Source organism: Sphaeramia orbicularis, chromosome 24 (genome assembly GCF_902148855.1).
Source record: "Sphaeramia orbicularis chromosome 24, fSphaOr1.1, whole genome shotgun sequence".
In the NCBI taxonomy this organism is placed as follows: Eukaryota; Metazoa; Chordata; class Actinopteri; order Kurtiformes; family Apogonidae; genus Sphaeramia; species Sphaeramia orbicularis.
In genome coordinates, this window is record NC_043979.1 from 3875091 (window position 1) to 3899232 (window position 24142).

At 39.7% G+C, this 24142-nt stretch overlaps 2 protein-coding genes across 2 annotated transcripts in view; one reads left to right on the forward strand and one right to left on the reverse strand.

Annotated features, from left to right (window-relative positions):
• cdk19 (cyclin dependent kinase 19) overlaps positions 1-7705 on the reverse strand; it is a 173145-nt gene extending 165440 nt beyond the window's left edge. Inside the window, exon 1 of the mRNA XM_030128980.1 lies at positions 7448-7705. Coding sequence (XP_029984840.1) covers positions 7448-7575 — 128 coding nt within the window. The 5' untranslated portion in view covers positions 7576-7705. The remainder of the gene's footprint in view (positions 1-7447) is intronic.
• A 1249-nt stretch (positions 7706-8954) lies between these two features.
• On the forward strand, positions 8955-22083 carry amd1 (adenosylmethionine decarboxylase 1). Its single transcript, XM_030128382.1, has 9 exons — positions 8955-9268; positions 14171-14257; positions 15040-15166; positions 15285-15387; positions 15512-15554; positions 17102-17246; positions 19683-19775; positions 20444-20599; positions 21449-22083. The coding sequence occupies exons 1-9, from the start codon at positions 9159-9161 to the stop codon at positions 21590-21592; spliced, it is 1008 nt and encodes a 335-aa protein (XP_029984242.1). The 5' UTR covers positions 8955-9158; the 3' UTR covers positions 21593-22083.
• The last annotated feature ends 2059 nt before the right edge of the window (positions 22084-24142 follow it).

The window sequence follows — 24142 nt, forward strand, 5'->3', positions numbered from 1 at the left end:
GCAAAACAAATCCAGGCAAATCTAAAGGCATCTTCTCACAATTACACAAAGCTCAACTTTAAAGCACGAAAAGAGAAGCAGAAAGATAAAACCCTGACACTGTACAATATTTACAATAAACAGTCAATAAACAATGGTTTTCTAAACATTTGGTGTCATGGATCTCAAAACTAAAGATACCCTTCATTCATAAAACTAAAGTGAAAATGCAAAGTGAAAGACTACAAAATGAAAACTAATGCAACTCCCCACAGTGCATGAACTCTGTGACTATTCCACTCCACATCCTTTCCTTCCCATAAACCTGTCTGTGCTGCTCTGACCTGCACGTATCCCCTCAGAGATCACTTAAGTCTGATCTTATCGGAAACTGCAAGAGATCCCCAAAAATGAAAAGAAGAAAGGTTATCAGCGCTAAAGGTCATGTACGATCTGCAACACCACGAGGACGTTAATACTGCACCTTTCCCTGCATTAAAGCAGCTCTCAGGTATTACTGCTCCAGAGACGGTGGCCTGTGACCCCACTCCGTTCACCTTCTGACCCCACATAACATGTCCATTATCCAGAGTTATTGAGGTGAATATGGGAACACACACAGACACACACACTCCCCGAGGCCCTGATGCAGCTTTACAGCTCACTGAGTCCACCATGAATGCACTGAGATGACTTATGTCAGACACACTCCAATGACTCCCAACATGACACATGGAAACGACAAACTTTCTTAGACTCATCCAGGGGGAATACATTAAGACACCAGCGCTAATATTATAGTCCTTGATGCAATCACCGTGTTTAGGCTCTTATTTGACTGTTGCATTCTTTATGGCTTATAAAACCACATTACTACGCTTTTTACCGCTGACTTTATTATTTTACAACATAAAACTATTAGAATGGGGGGGTGAAACTCATTTTAGTTCAGGTTCCACATTCAGCCCAATATGATCTGAACTGGGTCAGACCAGCACAATAATATCATAATATATAAATAAGGCCGACCCCAGACTTGGGATGTAATGATATGAAAATTTCATATCATGGTTATCGTGACCAAAATTATCACGGTTATCATTATTATCGCGGTATTGTTGAAATGTGCACAAAATGTTCAAAAAGTACTTCTACACACACTGAAATAATTCAATAAAATTGTATTTAAAACAAACAAACAAATAAAATAATAGACATGATGTACTTTCTGTTGGCAGAAACATTCAATATTAACATGTAAACATCAAACATACAAATGTACATTAAAGATGGCACCTTACGCCCAGTGTTTGACCATTTTCCATATCAAGTTTAAGTTGTTTTAGTTTCTTTTTCAGAGATAGATAGAACGGAGGTCTCTCTCTGAATTTTCAAAGTGTGGTAATCAAACACGGTTATCATGATAATAAGAAGTTAAACGGTAATACTAACCATCGGGACTTTTACCGCAGTTTATCATTATACCGGTGTAGTATGGAATATGGACCCCCTGGAATATGGACCCGGGGTCCTGATTCCGCAGCGGAATATGGACCCCCCTCCAAATTTAGGGAATGAATTCTTTTTTTTTAAGTTTTGAATTATAAACACATAAAATAGAAACAAAACAACATTTTGCAAACAAAATTTCTTTATTGTGTTCTGTTATTGTGTTCTGTTATTGTGTGATCTGTCTGAGGGAAGAGAGAGTACAAGAACATGTATCAAACGACCGTCGCCGCCACAGTGACGTCACAATGGGAGGCCAGGCTGTACGAGGAGGTACGCTCATGCTGCAAGGCTTCACTACAGGGCCCAGCTTTTTTTTTTGTTTGTGGGGGGGGGGGGCACCCCCCACCTCTGATAATTTTCTTAGAAATAAGCATTTAGGCCTCTAATATGTAGAAATTATTAAATGCAGTACTGTATGAAATAATGGTTATTTTTAACTGTACTGGTCATGTGAGAAATAAAATCTTACACAGGGAAGGGGTAAAAGATAGCTTATTGTCAAACTCGTTGTTTCCATGGTTTTTTCCCGAGCTTTAGCTAGGGAAAAACCCTGGAAACAACTCGTTTGACAATAAGCTTATCTTTCACCCCTTCCCTATGTAAGATTTTATTAATATAACAAATAAATATAAAATATAAAATATAACACACTGAATGACAGACCCATTTATATGAACGCAGATGTCAGCAACATGGCCCAGACTGGAGAGTATGCCACAGAAGTAGAAATACTTGCTGTGGCCAGCTTACTCGCCACACCCATCTGGACCTACTCACCATTTGGGGAGGAACACAGGTGGCAGTGCTATGCGCCACTTTCTGGCCTTCCTTCACCTTGTGAGGCTTCACCAAAAGCCATGTTTGTGAAGAACATGTTTGAACATTTTGAGCCTGTCATAACAGTGTAATTTGCCATTCAGTGTGATATCTGTGATATTGTTAGATTTTTAACTTTGTATAATACTTGTTATATACCTCAATAAATGTTTTTTTTTTAAATGTTGTTTTGTTTCCATTATATGTGTGTATATATATATATATATATATATATATATATATATATATATATATATATATGTATATTCCAAAAATAATAAAAAGAATTAACCATTCCCTAAATTTGGAGGGGGGTCCATTTTCCATAGGGGGGGTCCATATTCCGCTGCAGAATCTGGACCCCCGGGTCCATATTTGTACGCATTATAAGCTTTCCACATTTATGTTCACGCCGTTATTAGCCCCCTGTCCAGCCTGAATCGATGTGTCAAATACCACACACTGAGGGTTAGGTGAACCAAAGATCTTGGCATAAACTGACACGCAATCAAATGGGACTGAATAACACGAGAAAGGTCGAAAATGCATAGGTATAGCAGCCAAATGCCATAAGAATTGGCGTGACATATAACGCTGTTTATTGAGAAGAGTCTGAACAGGCAGAATATTGGTCAAATTGCACTTACTTCTCTTAAGACATTTCATGTTGTTCATATTTGTTCACGTTATTCACATTTTTGGTGAAAAGACAGCTTAGAAATGCAAACATTTTCATGTAATTTTACTTTTTTTACACTAAAAACGCAAAACTTTGGAGGTGTCAGTATTTACCGTACTTTCCGGACTATTGAGCACACGTGAATATAAGCCGCACGCTGCCGTCTCCACCGACTCACCATCGATTCACTGATGCCAAGCTTACATGCAGCAGCTCTATTTCCTTCTTCGACAGCCAGATCGATCGCCTTTAACTTGAAAGCTGCCTCATATGCATTTCTTTGTGTGTTTTCCATGATGACGGTGTGTGCATGACGGGCAATATGACTCATCTGAAGAATTTAGTGTGACTGCGTTTGATTTACGGTGGATTAGCCGCATCATTGTTTAAGCCGCAGGGTTCAAAGCGTGTGAAAAAAGTAGCAGCTTAAAGTCCGGAAATCACGGTATAGGTTATTACGACAGGATTTTACTGGTCTGACCCTTGAGATTGAATTGGTTTGTATGTGGCTCCTGAACTAAAATACCTTAAGTCAGGGGTGTCCAATCCTGGTCCTCGAGGGCCGGTATCCTGCATGTTTTACATGTATCCCTCTTTCAACACACCTGATTCAAATGATAAGCCTATCGTCAAGCTCTGCAGAAGCCTGATAATGACCGTCAGGTGGACTGGAAGAGGGAAACATCTAAAACATGCAGAATACTGGCCCTTGAGGACCAGGATTAATTATTACAAATCTCTTCAGTATATTGTAAATATATCAAAAAAAGCCAGAAAACTTTTAGTTTATCTAAGTCCTTGCTGTTTTAATTGTATCTTGCCTTAGTCCTTTGTGCTCTACTGTCCAGTCAGATTCATTTATTCTTATTTATTTTTCTTTCTGTTTCAATATTTTCATTACATTTCAAATGTCTTAATCTTTTTGTTGATTTTGTTTCAGATATTTGTAATAGTTGTGTTTAACCATTCCACCACGTCTCCAAATGTATTTCTGTATTACTCTTCTGTAATATTTTTCCCATTCTTGTTATGTAAAATTTGCTTTGTGCCAATAAAGAAAAAAAAAAAGAGGACCAGGATTGGACATCCCTGTCTTAAGTGTAATTTTCGCATTTCACAAATTCATTCCACAGGTTGGACTGGACCCTTTTGCAGGCCAGGTTTGGCCCACAGGCAGTATGTTTGACACAAGTGCATAAGAACATCAATATCAACAACCTCTGCAGAGATCTGAAACAAAACTCTGACTCAGGAATGATACATCAAGATAAAATGAATCATCAAGACCATGAACCATCACTGAAACATCAAGTTCATGCAAAATAATGAATTGCAGGGCCGCAGAATACATGAGAGTCAATAAAACACGTTACTTTCTGGATCCTAAAATTTATTTACAGCACTGTGCAAAAGTTTTAGGCCACATGTAGGTGTGTTGTTGTAAGTATTAACTATTTAATATTACCGTCCTTTGTACTTTACATGTCTTCAACTCTTCTCTGTTGACTATGAAATTTACTGAACTTCTGCTTCTAGTGTTTTCCACCAGGTTTCAATCAACACATGCCCAATGTTTCTTCGTGTCTGGGATACGTTTTAACCTGGGAACAGAGATCACACTACATGTTGACAGTTAGATTGTGTTTTTGTGTGTTTTTGATGCTGCACATCAGGGGCCACCGAGCACACCTGACGGTCATTATCAGTCTTCTGCAGAGCTGGACGATAGGCTTATCATTTGAATCAGGTGTGTTGGAAGAGGGATACATGTAAAACATGCAGGATAGTAGATCTGGAGGCCCAGGGTTGGACACCCCTGCTGTACATGATATGTCCCTCTAGTTTTTGTTGTATTTTGATAAAGAGACTGAGAAATAGATATTGCGCTCATCACAGCTGTGTAAAAACACCATATAAGGATGGCCTAAAACATCTGCACAGATACTGTAGATACTTTTCTTGAGACCTCTGCAGCTTAACAAAAATTGTAGCTAATATTTGAATGTGACTCAAATACAAACACAACTCAGCTCAACATATGTAATCTTTTTGTTGTAATATATTCCTTATAGATAGTTTTTTTTCCAGTGCACTGTTTGACATTATTCTTATAATTCAACAAATAATTCACACTGAAACCTTGACAAAAAAGGGGGGAGGGGGGTGAATAAAATCACCCCTAATACACTGCTTTTGTTCTGACAGAGGAATTTCATGAGGAATACAAGGTGGGGATATATAACTGTTAATCACTGACTTTCAGTTTTTCTTCTTTTTTCAGTCTTACGTTTTTCATCACCTAAAATGAAGCCTTCAAGTGTTTGTACTGAAAACCAAAAGAAAAAAAATACCCACCCTCTCATCTAACATACAAAGTAGAGACGAGAGGCATACCCTCTCAATCAAAAAGGTACTTCTTATTGAATTTCATTGACTCTGCCAATTGACAGCAGAGCAGTCAAGTGGCTTCTTGAGCAGTTTACTAGAAAAATGCTGAAGGGTTTATCTTGTTCTTCCCTGGAAACAGAAGCATAACCACCAACAAAAGCAACCACTAACACTGAATGGTTTTCCAGTTATGCTCCAGAAATTAAATGATGACGAACAGATACACCGACAGGTATGCTGACCAATACGTCCACCTGCATTGCATGATGGGGGATAAAAATGAGCAAATATGCACATTTGAGCAGTGAGCACAATCCGGTTTCTTCATAATGCCCTGAAATCTGATCGACAACACTATAAAATCTTGTATGACAAATGTGAAGGTCTAGCTAAAAACACATGAGAGCACTAACATTTTATTAAGCATTTTGTGGAGGTTTTTCATTGCATTTGTAACCTAGGGAAGGGCTGTAAAGTCTACGTCCAGTATGACAGTTTCCACTGCTTGTATTATAACTATGTCATCAGTGTTGTCCAGAGTAAATACATATAATCATATTCAAGCAAGCAAATGGTGTCCAAAAATCATTCATTATCTGAACCCGCTTTATCCTCACTAGGGTCACGGGGGTCACTTAGAGCCTGTCCCAGCTACTTACAGGCGAAGGTGGGGTACACCCTGGACATTTCACTGGTTCATCGCACGGCTGACATACAGAGACAAACAATCACTCTGACAGTCACACCTATGGGCAATTTAGATTAACCAGTTAAGACAGTGCATGTCTTTGGATGGTGGGAGGAAGCCGGAGTACCCGGAGAGAACCCACGCAGACACGGGGAGAACATGCAAACTCCACACAGAAAGGTCCCACCCCCGTCGACTGGTGTTGGAATCAAACCCAGGACCTTCTTACTGCAAGGCACGAGTGCTATCCACTGCACCACCGTGTCGCCCTGGTGTCCAAAAATGAATCATCTAATCAACTGTCAAACAGCTGCAGATATATTACAGCTCACTGGTCACGAGTGTCTAATAACTGATCCTGTACTATTAAATTTGGAAGTGTAAATTGTAATAACATTGTACTATAAAGGCAGTATTACAAAAATGTCTGAACACGTTGTGTAATTTGCCCCTATTCCATCTGTGACAACGAACAGTATACCACATTGATCAGTCCCATCTGGCAGATAAGAGCCCTGTAATAAAATCATTACAGGCACCTACTAGAGATTTAGATTCGTCCCACCCACTTTAGACAACTTATACATGACAGAAAAGGAAGCAGGCGACTATTGCACTGATAAGGCTACTTCATACTTTTAATTTAGTTTCCAAGCTGCCGGGTCAATGTGATTAACCTTCCATTTGGCCATGTTACAAATTTCACTTATGCTATTAAAATCAAAATGCACTGCCAAGTGGAAGTGTCAGCTGGGAATTTGCCAGTTTTAGCAACAAGTAGTGGCACTGCCAACACAGTGCACAGAAACATGAGAACGTGTTTGTCTATGTTTGTGTTGCAACAATACACAGTAAATCTGCACATACACTGCAGGGACAGTGTAAAGAGATGGTAAGAAGGCATGAGGATTAAAAAAAAAAAGTTTGTTAGGACCAACAGTGATAAAAATGGGGGGGCTGCTTGGTCACGAAGGACGCTGATATGTGTCACTATCGCGTGAAATGACGATATCAGCGCGTTTCCATACATTAAGAACAGGCTATCTGCACTGCCAACATGCACGAGGCTCATCCAAAAATAAATACACCGCTACTTTACGGTGTTGTTTTGGGGGGAGTTGGGGAGGTGAGGGGGTGAGGGGGGGTTGAGGAAAAGGAGGGAGGAGGAGGCGGAGGAGAGGGAGGAGGAGGAGGTGTGGGGGGGGACCGTTGGTGAGTGAGTGAGTGCGTTACATGAAAACAAAAACACAGAGACACGGGTTATCGTTTCGGGGAGGTTCAAATCTAACGCCCCGTTCACCGTTCAAAAGAGGTGTGCGTTCACAAAATGCACCCTGCAGTCAATTTTATGTCAGCACAAACAATAACGTTCACGGTTATCTTACCCGTCTTTGCGCTTAGCTTTATAAACGTGCCCGTAGGTGCCTCGACCCACTTTGCAACCTTCATATTCGAACAGATCTTCTACTCTCTCTCTCTCGGCCGCCAGCTTTGTTTTGAAGTCGTAATCCATTTTAACCCATAAATACGTCTTAATTTACAATAAAATAAAATATTAATTATTACATGCATTAATTAAATAATCTGGTCGTTTTATTCCCCCACCATTTCCTTGTTTGGGATTTTGGTCTGCTCCGCTTAATGTTCACTGGCTCGTTGACGTTTCTAATTGGCGCGCAAGGCTCGCTGGGTAAGGTAGTTTTTTTAGAACGGCTGCCGCGGTTCGCCAGCTCGTAAAGGGGAGCAGTAAAGGACTACAGCCCGCGTTTCTCGCTGCGGTTTGTTGCACTTTGCGTACTCATGAACGCTCTTCAAAAATGCAGGCATCAAAATTGTGGATTTGTGTTTTTCAAACACATTTGTTCACTATACGGACCTCTGTGTTGATTTTATATGATCATAATTATTATTTAATAATTGCTGAATATTTATTGTTAATCATTTCTACCTTTTATAACATACAATAAGTTAATATTATGGAGATAGTAGATTAACATAAACTAGTGTTGTTGTTTTTTGCAGATAAGGTATACAAACATTAAAACTTGCTGTTGTGCCTCCAAAAGTTATATTTTGTTTATTCAGTCATTTGTTTTTCATTAATTGTATTTTACACACCTAATGATGGTGAACATTGTTGACTATAATGACAATAAAATATGAATGAAAATATGTTTCTCTAACTGTGTGAAAGTGTGATTTAATTACCTGGAAATTATTCACTTAAAATACACATATATGTGTATTTACTTCATTTTTTCTTGTTATTGAAAGTAAAACCTTTATAAGAACTTTTTTTTCATTTCAGCAACATGAAAATAAATCAATAAAATATGTTGTTGAAACGATAATTCTTGCTTGCCATTTATGACCAAAAAAAAGCTATATCAATAATAATAATAATAATAATAATAATAAATATTACATTAACATTGAACGTACCTGTGTTATGTTGTGAAGTTCTTTTTAGATAGTAAGATTAACTGAAATTGAAAATACATGCCATGTATCTACAATATGTTTTAGCATGTTGTATACTCCATAAATATATACATGATAATATAAATTAATTTCTGAAAGTGAACAGACTAAATAAGTCCTAGTCCTATAATTTTTAGAACGTAATTCTATAGGATATTATATTATTTTCCTTGTAAATATTCAGATATATGTAAGGTATGCATATGTCTATGTATGTTTGTACAGAGTTGTGTCAAGAAATGTGTGGGCTGTAAAACCAAGTCACGTGAGGAAAACTCTGGCTGTGATTGAAAGGATCCTGAGCCAACCGTATATCACGAGCTACAGACCGGCCACCTCATTGGCTTATCGAAATACTGACGTCACTACAGCATCCATATAAATACACGGCGCCATCTCTATTCAGTGCTCTACACAGTATGGCCGGCGATATTAGCTAGCACTCGCTAACGGTATTCTCTGCAAAAGGGAAGACGGTAACTCAAGAAAATAAACACCTGGATTGCTTAAAGGACTGTACCTCAATAAATTATATCTGATCGAGGAAGGATTAATTAAGCTGAAAACGTTACCATCGACGTTTGGTATTTTTTGTTGGGTGTCTGTTGTCTCACGATGGAAGATAACGGTGCACATTTCTTCGAGGGGACTGAGAAGCTGTTGGAGGTGTGGTTCTCTCGCCAGGATGAGACCAAAGGTACCGGGGACCTCCGAACCATCCCAAGGTTTGTGTCATTTTCGGTCGTCGAATGTTTCAGGTGTCGTGTCAGTCCCAACTAGTCTCATTTCTCATGCGTTCACTAGCCGGCCACATGACTGACTTCATTTCCATATGGAAATGGAAGCAGTTGGATGTTTTTACACATTTTTATTCCTCCCTGAATTGTGTTTAGAACCACTGTTTCAGCCGTAGTTAGCTAGGTTAGCCCGAAAGGCACTCAAATGGACAAGCACATTACCAGTGTGCTAACATCATCAGTCGAAAATGGCCACCTCCCCCTTTAACACAGCACTTCCAAGCTGAGTCATTCATTCTCAACCGGGCCATTTTACCGTAACTAAGCCTTTTGTTAAGTATTAATCACTCTGTAGTTACAGTGAACGATACGTCCGTGGTAAAATAAGAAGTAGCCATCTTGACACCAAGTGATAACTCATTCATTTATAGCTAGGAAAGTGCTAGCTAATATCTGGGGAGAACATAGAAATATTCAGCTGACCGCCACTTGTTTCTTAGCCTTGTTACTAGTAGAAAAGCCTCTTATAACCGCTGAATTACACTTTTACTCTTCTAACAGTTTAACAGATTACTTTGGTGCCAACATTAGGCGGGCTTGGTGGTTTTCTCTCTCTCGTGTGCGCACGCGTTTTATTGCTCGCGCAGAGGTGACCATACGTCTTTAGATTTTAAGATGCTACATCACAAATGCTAAAGCGCTTTTAGTCTTACACAGGCCGAACGGGAATTATAAAAGCGCTGTGTGATTGATTTGGGGTAAAATATAGCTTCTATTTCTTTCTGCGTCATTCAATATGAAGCAGCAGAAGGGGAGGGGGGGCCTGAAGATGTCAGGCATGTGCTTGCCCGTCGTCACCGCGTGTTGCTTGAGAAGCTGCTGCCTCGGGAGCGCGCACAGGGCTGTTGTGAATTCCCTCAAGGCAAATTCTGTTATTTTAATGAATGGGATCGACTCTGTCAGGGTGAGAGGCGTAGAAGTAACACAGTGTTCCTTAAAGTTGGGCTGACTCCTCAGGTTGTCGGCCCCTCGGAGCCTCAGGAGCTGGATTGACTCTTGCCTTGTTCCGGTCACGTTTTACAGCCATGCAGGCATTCTCCTCCCAGTACTTCTGATTGGTCAGGGGGGGTTCCTTACTGGGAGAAGGATATTGGATATGGTGGTTGTAGGACCGTCAGAGAAATGGTTAATATGTTAAAAAAAAAAAAAAAAAAAAACACTGGTAACTGCTGTAAAACACATGTACAACCACACCTCAGGCACAGCAGAGACTCTTCTAGCTTCAAACCCACTCATAAATGGATGAACTGGAGATGTGGGTGCTTGATGTGGGGTTAAACACCCACTTGGTTGGGTGGTGGAGAGGTCTAATGTTGACAATGGGGAGGAAGAGTAGCTGGAGGTGGGTGCATGTCCATGGAGTAATGATTTGTGATGCTAACAGCTGGCTGAAAATGACCACCCTGCTCCCATTTTTTGTTAGGACATGTACCATTCAGTGTCAGTGCTCTAGGCTTTGGGCTTTTATCTGATATATCACTTTACAAATGGCCAGCAGTAAGAGTCAAGGTTGAGTCGGTTTGTCTCTGCATTGTCTACTTGTGCACTCTTATAGCACAGAGGTCAGTTTAAGGAAAGTAAGCAGCCAACCGGTTGAATGAGGACCGGCATTAATTTACAGCCAGAGGGCAGATTAACGGCTCAGAGGGATGCTGTCAGTGGATCAGGCTCGCTGAATGTCAGCCAATGTCCAAATAAGTCCACAAGGGCATCTGATTCACAAATGTGGAGCTTGCTCGCATTACTCCCACTGTCCTTAGTCAGGGCTTCCAGTTTGCTTACATTGATTCTGGGATGAAAGTAAGCCTCACCTAGATCTGAAACTTTTCAGTTAATCATACAGTATATCCCCAATCCCTTTTGTATGGTAGTACTTGCCTGGTAGTCTAATCCAGTCCTTTCCAGGAGGCCACTCTTTTCTTGGGGAAAATCTGATCCTGCTGAGGGACTAGAAATAGCCACTGGTGTGCATTTCACACTGAAACGGGATCTGACCCAGGTCTCCTCTGGTAACGTTAGCCTTCTGGTATGAATCTGGGAAGACAGCATTTCGAAATGACTCTGTCATCTTTCTTTGACAGAGTGAAACCAATGGTCTATCTCAAAGAGGACACGGGGACGTTGTATCTTGAATAAAATGATAGACAAAAGCAGAAAAAGTGTAATTTGTACAGGATTTAAGAGAAATTCCTAGGAAAATTTGTGAGGAGGAAAGGTGTTTTGACTGGCAGGGGTGATGTAATGAGTCGGAAACATGAGTGATACAAAATATCTCGTGTCATGTTTGTGGCCAACATTGAAGGGTTTCTTTTGAGAAAGTTTCAGACCAGAAAAACAGTTCAGTTTGCACCTCAGTGTCATGTCACCTTCTAATTCTGTCAGAGTTTAATATCCTGTTCAAACTTTACTTGAGCTCCATTTCATGTATTTAAACTTCCCTTACTGTTTTAAAAACTGAAAAAATAAAATTAAGGATACATCTTGGTAGTCTGAAAATATAAAAATGCATCTGGCACATAGTTTTTCACTTTTCATGCAGATACCCTGAAGGGACTGCAGCAGGTTGATTTATTTTCTTGAGCTCTATGTTAACAGAAATTATGCATAGAGCTTGGCAGTATGAGAGTGATAATTGTAACAATGTAGTGTTTTTAGTTTCTAGGATTTGTTTTTGAGTAAGTTTATATTGAGTTATTTATTCTCGACTTGCACTGGCCTAGGTACTATTAAAAATGATCAATACAGGTACCTTGACTCAATGTTAGTCCCTAGATAAAACTCTTAATGACCATTTTCCATTTTGTACAAAAATAAAAGTACACATTACCACGCAGATTCCCCAGTTAAATTTTTACACAATAATTTTTTATGTCAACTATCCCTTGTACCATTCAGTGTATGGACTGTGCATTCATCCTGAGCCAGACTTGTTTGTTTTGGTGACAGTGTCAAGTCTGAATCCAAGACTACGCAGTAACATAACCCCCTCACCTCCAACGTTCTTCATTGTTTTATTGTAGTCTTATATTTCAGCAAAGTAGAGCGGATCCTGTTTTCCAGCTTTTGTCTGTGACCTCAGTCAAATGTTAAACCTTGTTGTGTAATCTTTTCAGACTTTGACATTGGAATGTACCTGCAAAATACATATGAAGCAGGTGTATTTGGCGATGCTGTAAGTGAACACATTTACTGCTTTCAGACCAGAGTTGTCACCAGTGCTGACGGGTTGGTTCGACACTAAGGTTTTTTACCCCAGAAAAGGCTGTCGATTCTGTCTCTCAGGGGGTGAACTATACACCTTTGGGCTGCTGGTAGGTTCCCCATTGAGCGCGGCGCTCCTCGCGCTCTTTCTCTATGGGCCCAGGCTCTCTCTCGCTCTGTGCTTCCTTTAGGCCGTTCTGAATGGGCTCCGGCCTGCCCCTCCAAGGGTTTGTAATGAGAATGTGACGCAGCTGCATTTTCACTGCAGCTGTCTTTGAGTGGTGGAGGCAGGAGGAGGAGGAGAGGGGGCGGGGGGTCGCTAGCGGCAGTAAGTGCAAGCCTTTCCTGTTAACGCAGCACTCTCTGCACGACGTTTGTCCCAGCGGTCGAACTAGAGCCAGCCCTGATCTATGACACCCTGCAGGGGCCTTATTCCGCTTATTTGGAGCCATTCACTCTTCAGTGTCGTGTTTTGTTCCACTAATTCTCACACGCTCCTTACAGTCAGTGAGTTTCAGGTCCCAAAATGCTGCAATCATCTGTCAATAAGCTGTCAAGTATTGAATTAATCGACAACTATTTTAATCAGTTCATCAGTATGGGGAAAGTGCTGTTTTTAATAAATATATATTTCAGCTTCTTCTTAAAGCAGAATCGTTTCTGGTTTCTTTCTTCATCGTTGACACTTAAGTGAGGATGTCATGTTTGGCTTTAGGAAACACTGTTCAACATTTTTAACCCATTTTCTGAAATGCCACTGACCAAAGAATAATTGATTTTAGTCGGAGAAAATAATCAACCATGAAAGTAGTAGTTAATTTTAGCAGTGCAATTATCAGTTAACAGCAGTAGTAAAAACAAAATGGTGTCTTTATTTTCCTTTGAAGAAAGTTAAAAATTAAAAATCATTTGGTAAAGTCTTCTTTTAGAAAAGTGAAGAACTGGCAAAATTAGATGTAATTTTTGCACAGACAGGTGAGATTCTCCATTTGGTTGATATTGTTTTCAATTCTCCCCAGTACTGTGAGAAACAGATGTTCTGAGTATTAGGGCCATATGAGGGGGAAGAAATGTGATAATTGGAGGGCAGTCAAGTTGATAAGTTGATAATACAGAATGACAAGACTAAAGTCAAAATACAGCAGGTACTTGCCTCAGCATGCTGTGTTTGAGTCAGCTGGGAATTTTGACCATTCCTCTAAGGATTTCTCAAAAATACAACTTTGTGAACTCTTTTTTTTTTTTTTTTTTCCCCCAAATAATTGCACCATTATGCTGACTGTATTTGAAGTGTCACCCTTTTTTTTTTTTTTTCTTTTATCAAATTTTCACTTTGTAAAATTTTAGAATAGTCTGTTTTTCTACCACAATATACCTTCAGAGGTCATACATATCACTGTAGAACTACTTAGATGAATACATGCATTTACTGTAGGCTAGTATCCAAACACATATTGAATTACTACTTCATTTTGCGACTCTGAGCCCATCCTTCCTCACAGGACATTATTGTAAAGAGTATGAGCCATTGCGTTTAACTTTTAAGACATGCGAGTCCTACCTTGGAGTCACTCTAAAGGATAAACATGTTAACCTTGTCCTGTTTTTCTTGTGTTTTTTTTTTTTTAGGTTTGAGTGGGACAAACTCTTGGAGAATGTGCATTGTTTGATCATAAGTGTGACAAAGACCGACAAGCAGGAAGCTTATATACTCAGGTGAGTGAGTGCCGGGTCTTCTGGCCACAGAACGCCGTCCTCTGTTTACCTGCAGATTAGGAGGCAGCTGGGATTAGACAGCGGTCAACTGTAAGCTGCTTCTCATGGACAGCGCTGTGTCTGTCCCAGGTGATGATCGACTTCGACATGGTGACAGTCGTAAATATACGATTACATGTGTGTTACTAGAACAGGACTGTGTCCAAATCTGTGGGATTTCCAGTGAAGTTTGACATGAATCCAGAGTGAACTTCATTCTGCTGTGTAATTTTAAGGAATCAAGGTAGAAAATGGTGTCGTACCATCTCTGTTTTTTTCCTCCTAACAGACTGTCTGTACAAAAATGCTGGAATTGTTCATTCTTCGTGGTTAATGTGTCAAGTATCTGAAAAATTATTTGCAAACACTTTGACCAGTTGTTAATCATTAATCAGCCTTTTTGCATCTTATCAAATGTCTGTTTTTCTTTGTCCTGCTTGATAGAATGATATATAGTTTTTAATTTCAATAAAACAAGTTATAAAAATATGTCTCCTGCTGTAATTACATTGATATAAATTTAATATTTACTATTGGACCAAAATATGACGCTGTTTTTATACATGGCAGTTTGGTGTGTTTAGTATGTTGTATATGTTTGTTTGTGTTTTTTTTAAATGCACTAAGCACAACATGGCTGTTTTTATAAAGCCAGTAAGGGCTTGACTGGTGTCATAAATAATTAAAATGCCTGTGTTCACTCCGGTGCACATGTCTCATGTCTCGTCATGCTTCTTCCACAGTGAGAGTAGCATGTTTGTCTCCAAGAGACGTTTCATTTTGAAGACATGTGGAACCACCCTCTTACTGCAAGCACTGGTGCCTCTGCTGGAACTCGCCAGGGAGTACTGCGGCTTCGACGCCATTGAGGTGTGTGTTGCACAACGTCCTTTTCCAGTCATAGTGCTTCCCATTTACATTTAAACTGTTGGAATATTAAATCATAATCTTTCATCTTACATTTTTATCATTTGTCTCCTTGTTCCAGAATTTCTTTTACTCCCGTAAGAATTTTATGAAACCAACCCATCAGGAGTTCCCTCATCGAAACTTCCAAGAGGAAGTGGACTTTCTCAGCCAGATTTTCCCAAGTACGTAACTAAAATTCTGCCCATTTTTGGGCTCATTTCCAATGCTCCCCTTGCAGACCTGTACTGTACTGGTGTTCAGAAGCATCAGGTCAGCTGACTGCAGCCTCTCTGTGTTCTCCTTCAGATGGTGCAGCTTACTGTATGGGACGTTTGAACTCTGACTGCTGGTAAGAGGACAATTCAACTTCCTACACTTGAGTCATGAACCTTGGTCCATGTTTACCCCTGTTCAACCAACATCTGCCTAGAATGTAGTTTGAACAGCAGTTTATTCAAATAGGATTTTGTTGTTGGCTGTCATTGCCAAAATATGTCAGTCACTAGTGATCTGACATTACCCAAGCAAACAACAATTCATTTATCACCTTAATGTTACACATTTCAAACATTACATTGATGTTATGAACATAATGCAAAGGTATTATTATCTGACTTGGACAGTTAGCCCTCAGGACTAACTAAAAAAATAAAAAATAAATAAATCTTGCAGGCGTTGGTCACGAACCTGAGGTGCTTAACTGCTAAGCATTTGCCTATACCACTGTGCCCCTTGTCATGCGAGTTTGACGATGTCCAACCCTTAATAACTCTCTTTTCCGTCCTGTGAATAATCTAGTTTGCAAATTATAAAACTTAATAAAGATTTTCCACCAGTATATCAACATAGTACTACTTTGTCAATAGGTAATTGCATTTAGTACACTTTTATCCATCTACTTTATGTTGCTTAAAACAACTCTTTGCTCTGTTTAATTAAATTTTATTAGTGTTTTTTTTTTTTTTTTTGGCAGTTAAACTTTAACATTTTAAATATAAAAACAGTTGACTGCAGATCGCTACATTCGCCTTGTTTGTTCATGATTTAATATGGCTTCTGTTGTCTTACAGTAGGGGTATCTAGTCTCGTTCAGTAGACTCAGCGATTCATGAACGGTTTGGTGAATTAGTTCAGTGACTCAGCTACTCTTTCATTCAGTGGTTCACTACCTCGGCTCGGTCTGTCTGTCACCAGCAACTAGTCATGTGATACAATCAGATTTTGCCATGGAGACGACCTGCTGCACGGTGCGTCACGCAGCACCCCCGCCTCTGACTTAATGAGTGATTCTGACTAGTTTATGTGATGAAAGACAATAATATTAGCAAAGCGCTGCTGAATCAATTCAGTTGCGTTCGCAAATCGATTAAACTCGTTCACTTAAATGAATCTATTCTTTTTAACGATATGTTTGTGAATCGCCCACCTTGTGTCAGGACTATGTTGTTGTTGTACAATGGGACTGTCAATTTCAAATCTGTTCCTCCTCCTTTGGATTTGGCAGTAGTGATTGTAAAGTTTTATTATTGTGTTGTTGGTCACCACCCCTAAAATCACCAGTTCTTTGTCGTTTTGCTGCTCTGGAACAAGTTTTCCAGGTCAAGAGTGGATTGTTACGGTGGTCATATGGTATTGCATACCAACTCTGAACTGGATCTTAAACTGCCATTGGTGGAAATGGGAGAACAGTGTACCCAGATCAGAATATTTAGGTATCATCAATGAATCATGACCTCCCATCATTTTAAAATTAAAATTTTTGGTTTCTCCTCCAATAAATCACTTTTGTTGCTTGTGAACTTAGGCCTATGGATCACATCTTTGCAGTGCTACAGATTCTATTAAATGGTGCATTTCTTCATTAGTGACCCTTGTTCTGACTCCGTCTCCCAATAGGTACCTGTTTACCCTGGACTTACCAGAGTACTGGGAGAACAAGCATGCGGATCAGACGCTGGAAGTTCTGATGAGTGACCTCGATCCAGCCATTATGGACCAGTTCTACATGAAAGATGGTGTTTCTGCAAGTGATGTCACTCGTGTAAGTAGATCCTTATGTTCCATGTGAGCTTGTAATGGATGTTGGTGTCATCGGTCAAGGCAAGCTTTAGTGTTTAATCACTAGAGTGGGTTTGTATATCTGTAATTCAGCTCTTCCTGGTCAGAATGAATATTTTACTTTTTTGTTAACCTTTATTTAACCAGAAAAAAAGACTCGTTGAGATTAAAAATCTCTTTTTCCGAGTGCTGTGGCCAAGACGGCAGAAGTTAAAGACAATGGAGATTTCATCCATGCATCCACACTAAAAATGTACATTAATCATGTAGTTCTAAAACCGTACATAAAAGACTAAACTAAAAACATACGTATAAAACACCATCAGTAATTTAAAAGTATAATAGCAATGTTCCTTAAAAATGTCAAAGCAGAACCCGATTCAGTCAGTTTGAAAAAACATTTACATCCAGATTGATCCTTTTCCCACTGATTTTAAAAGGGCTTTGGATGTGAATAGACCAGCTCCTTCAGTTTTATCTCCTTCTCTAGGTTCTGTTCTATTCAGTGGAACCAGAAAAGCTTTCATTCCCAGTTTGGTTCTGACTTTCAGAACACATAGAGATAACAGATCCTAAGACTGGAGACTGTAATTATTCACAGTCTGTTATTTCAAGTGTCCATGTCATTTGCTTTATGTCACTTTTGTTAATGGTGTCTTTGGCATCTGGCTGCAGCAGCACTTCACTTGTGTTTCCGTGGTGCCAAGCCCACTTCAGTGTGGTAACAAGTTGTTCTCTCTGAATCATGAGACAATACACTTTAACAAACTGTGTTGTGTGTCTGATATGAGGACACAAAACAATGGTGAACCAGTTATGTAAAGCATTGGCAACAAAACAGTACAAAAGTTCTGTTACTTAAACCATCAGTACTGGCCCATAGTTCCCAGGTCAGTGCATGTCTAAATCCCAGTGGATATTGGTAATTTTTGACTCTCCTTTTTCAATACACCCAACTGTTACTGTAGTCATAATTCTAACCTGAGATATCCAACTTCCAAACATTCCAGATGTTGATAAAAGTTTATTGTGACTTGGGAAAATTTGCTGTTTATGCTTTTAAACCTTTTGTTATGGTCAAAACATGGCAAACTCTTATCAAATAGTAGAACGGTTCATAAACCTAGAGGTTGTTCATTCACAACAATTATAACAAATGCTTAGCATTTAGGATAAATTCTGCATAGGATTGTGGTTCCATTAGTCCAGATGAGTTTTTCTCTCTCGTGTGTGACAAACAGTTTAGGGCTTCTTTGGCAAGTCCACATTTTGTCAGTAAAATAGAATAAATCTTTATTGTCACTGTTAAAGGAACAATGAAAATCAGTTTAGCAGCAGATTCTTAAAGTGCAACAAGAGACTATATAGAAAAACTGTCACACAAATTATACTGAAAAGAAGGAAGAAGTATGAATATACAAAATAACAAAAATAAAACATAAAGAGACACCAGGTTGCTGCATCTACATGTGCCACCATCTTGTGTCCTAATTTTAATTTGAGTTGTATATGACTCAACTAGCCTGGACAGTCATCAGTCTTTCTCAATGAGAAATCAATCTGGAATCACAGAGCTTGAATCCAAATATTAAGGCGGGACCAAAAACTTGCCGAGTAAACCAATCACAGATAAGATGGACGTGACGCTTTTGTCAGAGAAATTTTAAGAATTTAAGAATAAACCAAATTTAAGAATACGAGGTGTAATCTGTAATTCAATCCGTATTTTTGAATAAGGTAAACAACCGACAACAGTTGCAAAGAGATTTGCGGACTTGGAACTGACTTTGACTCGTGAAAAAAAGAAGTCGGTGTGTATGCCACTTTGCGAAACACCCGCCCCCAGACTTGTGATTGGTTCAGTGTTAAAGGTAGACCAATATATCATCAGGCTGATTTGTGTTTTTTTTTTTTTTTTAATATCTGCCTTCATGTTTTTTTGACAGTCTATATTTGATCAGTAGTAAAAATTGTTATAAGATATTGGATCAGGCTCCTGTGTGGGCAACACTTGAAGTTCAGTAAATGTTAAGAGTACTATGTGTACATGTATTAATAATTTCATTTATATTGCTACATAAAAATATTCATTATGGGAGTGTTTCAATTGTATTTTACGGTCAATGTGCTTTTTAAAAAAAAAAAAGAATCGGCTGTAGATATTGGCCATCGACTGACCAAATTTTTCTAAATTGGCATCGGCTCTTTTAATAACCTGTATCAATCGGCTCATAGTCAGTATAGAATAGATGGTACATATTTCCGAGCGACTGGCCCAATTCCATACGGTTTTCTCAGCATTTAATACACTGAACAAACCGGATGGCTGACCAGGCTATGACTCAGAAGGCGTAGCATAGAAGTGATTCATATAGATACGGACAGTGAAGGTTTTGCACCATGTTTGTTTTTGTTACAGATGAGTGGAATTCGTGACCTGATACCAGGTTCTGTGATCGACGCCACGATGTTCAACCCCTGTGGCTATTCAATGAATGGAATGAAGACCGACGTGAGTGACTGACTCCTGTTTATACGTGTTTCTGTCTTAGAGGAGCTATCCACAGATAAAGAGGGTGGTTATGACTAAAGCACGAAACTAATTATGAAACCTTTCACTAGAAATAATCTGTAAGAGATGTGCCTTTTTATATTGTGGAGTGGTTTTGTGGAATAGAATGGAACAAAATATCAAACAGTGTGAAAACGTCATAAAATTTAAGAAGACATAATAAAAACCTTATTTTTCAGAGATGTAACAGGAGTACAACAGTAATAGTTATTGATGGGATGGTATCACTTGTTCTCTTTTTCAGTGATGTAATAACTTACCTGTTTTTTTTTTTTTTTTTTTTTTTTTTTTTTGTATGGACTGTTTACATTTGTCATATAAATTAGTTGTAGGATCATAAAAGCTCAACTTCTTCTGACTGCATTTTAGATATAAAGAATTGTTAAAGAGACACAATGAAAGAGCTGTACATTATGACTTTTTTTTTCTTTTTTTAGTTAAATTACTGCCTTTAATATTCTGGAGTGTTCTGTTTAAATTAGTCATTTCTCTTTGCCTCTTGTTCACCTTTATATTTTGTTCCTATTTATATTCCAGATAAAGTTTATCATCATCACCTTTAATCCAATCCAGTTGTAAAATGTCGTCCTTCCCTTTGCGTTCTACAGGGAACGTACTGGACCATCCACATCACCCCAGAACCAGAGTTCTCCTACGTCAGCTTCGAAACTAACCTTTCCCAGACCTCATACGACGAGCTGGTCCGGAAAGTGGTGGATGTGTTCAAGCCAGGAAAATTTGTGACAACGCTGTTCGTCAATCAGGTAAAAGAAACATTACGTACAAGTTACAGACGTTACTCTTTGCCAGGCACCGACACAAAGGCACATCTGAAGTATCTTGTCTCATAATACAGAAAAGCGGAAAATGTGTTGAATTAAAATAGAAGTTATTTTTGTTTTTTGAAATTATGATGATGTATTTTAAACCAACTAAAAGCAGGCATTTACAACACTGAATATTGAACTGACTCCTATGGTTTCCTTGCTTTAATATAATTATAAGTGCACACACATTTTTTGTTTGACACTGTAACTAGAATGATATTCTAGTTCTAGGCATACTGTGTAAAAACAAGGAACTTACTAAACAAAAATAGTCTATGCATGATGTATTGTTCTTTGGTTCTGCCCTGCTTAACACAATGTTCAGAAATATGGGGAAATGCAGGAAAAACTCTCTTGGCATCTCACGATAATAACTCATAAACAAATTAAGGCAACGTGAACTGAAACTGACAAGATGAAATAAGCCAAAAATGTAGTTAGAGGTTAGAGAAGTGTAATGGTAATTTAGTCATGTCAAAAGGTGAGCTTAAAATGATCTATGGAAAGTGTTAACTTATTTAATGACGTATTAACTGTTTACAGGTGTTGTTATTATTATTATCATCATCATTATTGATGTTACAGTTCTTTATAACTACATGTGTATTAATCCTTCAGATCATATTGGGCTGAATGTGGAACCTGAACTAAAATGAGTTTGACACACACACCCCCCTTTAGTCTGAAAATATTTCTGTACTGTCGTTGGGTTTTAATGACACATTTACAGTGTGTAACCTAATAAATCAACTCTGCCCGTCTGTGTTTTGTTTTTCTTCTCTGCAGAGCTCCAAATGTCGCAGTGTCTTTTCTTCTGCCCAGAAACTCGAGGGCTACAAGCGTCTCGACCGCCAACTGGCTCAATTCAACGATTACAATTTTGTCTTCACTAGTTACGCCAAGAACTGCCAGCAGAACCAGAAGAGCTGAGGGTTGAGGATGAAGAAGAGGCGTAAAAAGAAAGCGTGCTGCTCGGGGCTCCCCCCCGGCCGCCGGCTTTCCTTCCCCATAGTAGAGAGCTTGTCGTCCTCTCCCCTGTCTTCCTCCTCCTCTTCCTCTTCGGCCCACGTCCTCCCTTCCCTCTGCTGTCTCGGTGCTGATGAGGTCGCGAGCCCTAGTTTAACCTCCAGTTTGAGTTGTTTGCATTGTCGTACCTGTGACTTAGATCTCTTGCATGAAAGCTCTTTTCTCTGTTTCGATATTCTAGCTCACTCTTGCTGTGATCTTGAAGTGCATGTAGAAGAATTAAACACGCTCTGTTCAAGGCTGTCCACCTGTGCCCAGTACAACGGTCCTTTCCTGCAGGTCTCCCCCCTCATCCCCCACAGACAAGGCTTCCGCCCGCACTAGGCCTGGGCCCTGACATGCTCAGATCAGTCCGCCTCTGTATGACAAATCAGGTTATTACCCCCTCCCTTCCCCCAAAATCAAACACACCCATATTTATGAATCGGAACTACTCTGTGAGCGCACTTTAAAAGCCTGTTACGGGTACAAAAAGAAAGCCAGCGGTTTGGCTCTAGGGTAATAGAATGTAGAAGTCGCTGTATAAGCTTTTTGGCCGTTCTAATCGTCGTTTGTCCCAAATACAAATGTTGCACTATTGGCTAAATGAGCTTGTGGGTGGTTCGGTGTCGATTTGTGAAAGCCAAGGCACCTCCTGCTTTGCTTTCCTTCAGCACTGTTCTTTTGTTTTAGTCCCAACACCAGCGACAATTGCCAAATTCTGCATCAAGTTGGGGTCTGGGTGGTCTGTCCAAAAGATGAGATGATCTGTTGAGGTAGAATCGCAATTGGAATCGAAACTTTTCTTATGGAGGTTAGCAGCATCCGAACTATGTACTGGATTTCAACGATGTTGGCGTCATCTCAAATGAAAGTCGCAACAATCCTCAAAATTTTAATGTCGAATTAGAACCAGACTGAGCAGTACGGCACCAGGCAAAACATCTGTCAGATCGGTTTAGCTAACAGAGCTAGTGCTAGCTAAGCTGCAGCTTCCTCAGCCACGATTTTTAGAAATTCACTGGTCCTTAACCGTTTGAATGAGAAGTGTCTGAGTCCTTGCATCGATGCCTTTGTGTCCTCGACATGACAAATATAGAAGGACTCAAATCGTGATAATAGGAAATGTTCATATTCTCCTTTTGTCAAATTCAATCCAGTTCATATTTTCATAGTTGCATTTCTCATAAGATCAGTTCTCACATGTTATGTTTGTGTCATTGTTTCTTTAAAAAAAAAAATCTACCCAACGCTGGGCCTGGTGTCTTTTGGAAGTCCACAGTCTTCATATGGATCAGTATTGATGAATGGCTGTTATTGATTATTGGCTGGTGTAGTGGTTCATCTATAGAACAAACTAAACAGACTCTGTGTAAGTGGATTTAAAGACCCCCTCTAGTCTGGGGTCATTACATACTGCAGTTAGACCAGTTCTTGGACAATGGAATAGACACATCTGGACAAGGACGGTTTAAACTGGACCACAGTACGTCTCCAGAACCACTGATCAGCTTCGATTGGATAATGTCCAAACACGGGCAGAGACAGAGGCCGATGAGCTGCTCCAATAATGTGTCTAATTAGAAATAAATAAATAAATGTGAGTGAACCAAGTATTTGGATATGTATCCCAGTACTTGTATATGGCTGATCCATGAGCCTGGTGCTGTGCTTCAGACCCCCCCCCCCCCCACACACACACACACACACACACACACACACACACTCTTTCCATGTCTCCAAATAGACTGACTTTTATGGCTGTATCCGTGGAAAATGTCCATGTATGAATAATTGAAGACACTTTGTTCAAGCCAGGCTCTCTCTTTGCTCGTGCTGTATCTATAGGAAGCTTCTGGGACCCCCACCCTCCCCACCTCACACACACCCCTCCCACTCTCCGTCATATTCAGCTGATTTTCCACACTGACATGAATAAATGAAACTGAATGTAGCAGACAGTTTTTTTTTTTGTTTTTTTTTTTTAATAAAGGAATGTCTCTAGAGAAAAGCCTGGACTGAGGGGGGGGTGGATTGAGCTGAATGTCCGACTCTAGGAGAGCGCACACACACACACACATATACAGAATCAAATCCCCCCCTCCCCTCAGCGTCGACCCCTCTCCTTTCCCACAATGCCCTCTGCCGACTGGCCGATCACAGTCAGACAGGCTGCAGCTCGCCCTCAATGGGAAATAATGAATCAGACACTTTTTGCTTAGTGCAAGCGCTTGGCTTAGCAAAGCATTTTTCTTTTCCCACCCCCCCAACCCAGTATAATATCCATCGTCTCTGTCTCTTTCCGCCCCCATACAGAAATGTGTATGCGCACAATAGAGGGCCCACCAGTCTGAGCATGCCAGGGTGATCCCGGATCATTCCACATGTCACCGCCGCATTAATTAAATTTATTGTACCCAGACACTTTTTGCAGTGAATCAGTCGAAAATGTGACTCTCCTAGCAGTTTTTTGTT

Coding starts and splice junctions, on each gene's coding strand:
- amd1 (XM_030128382.1), top strand. CDS start 9,159: ATGGAAGATAACGGTGCACATTTCTTCGAGGGGACTGAGAAGCTGTTG. Junction 14,258..15,039: donor CAGGAAGCTTATATACTCAG/GTGAGTGAGTGC, acceptor CTTCTTCCACAG/TGAGAGTAGCATGTTTGTCT. Junction 20,600..21,448: donor CAACGCTGTTCGTCAATCAG/GTAAAAGAAACA, acceptor TCTTCTCTGCAG/AGCTCCAAATGTCGCAGTGT.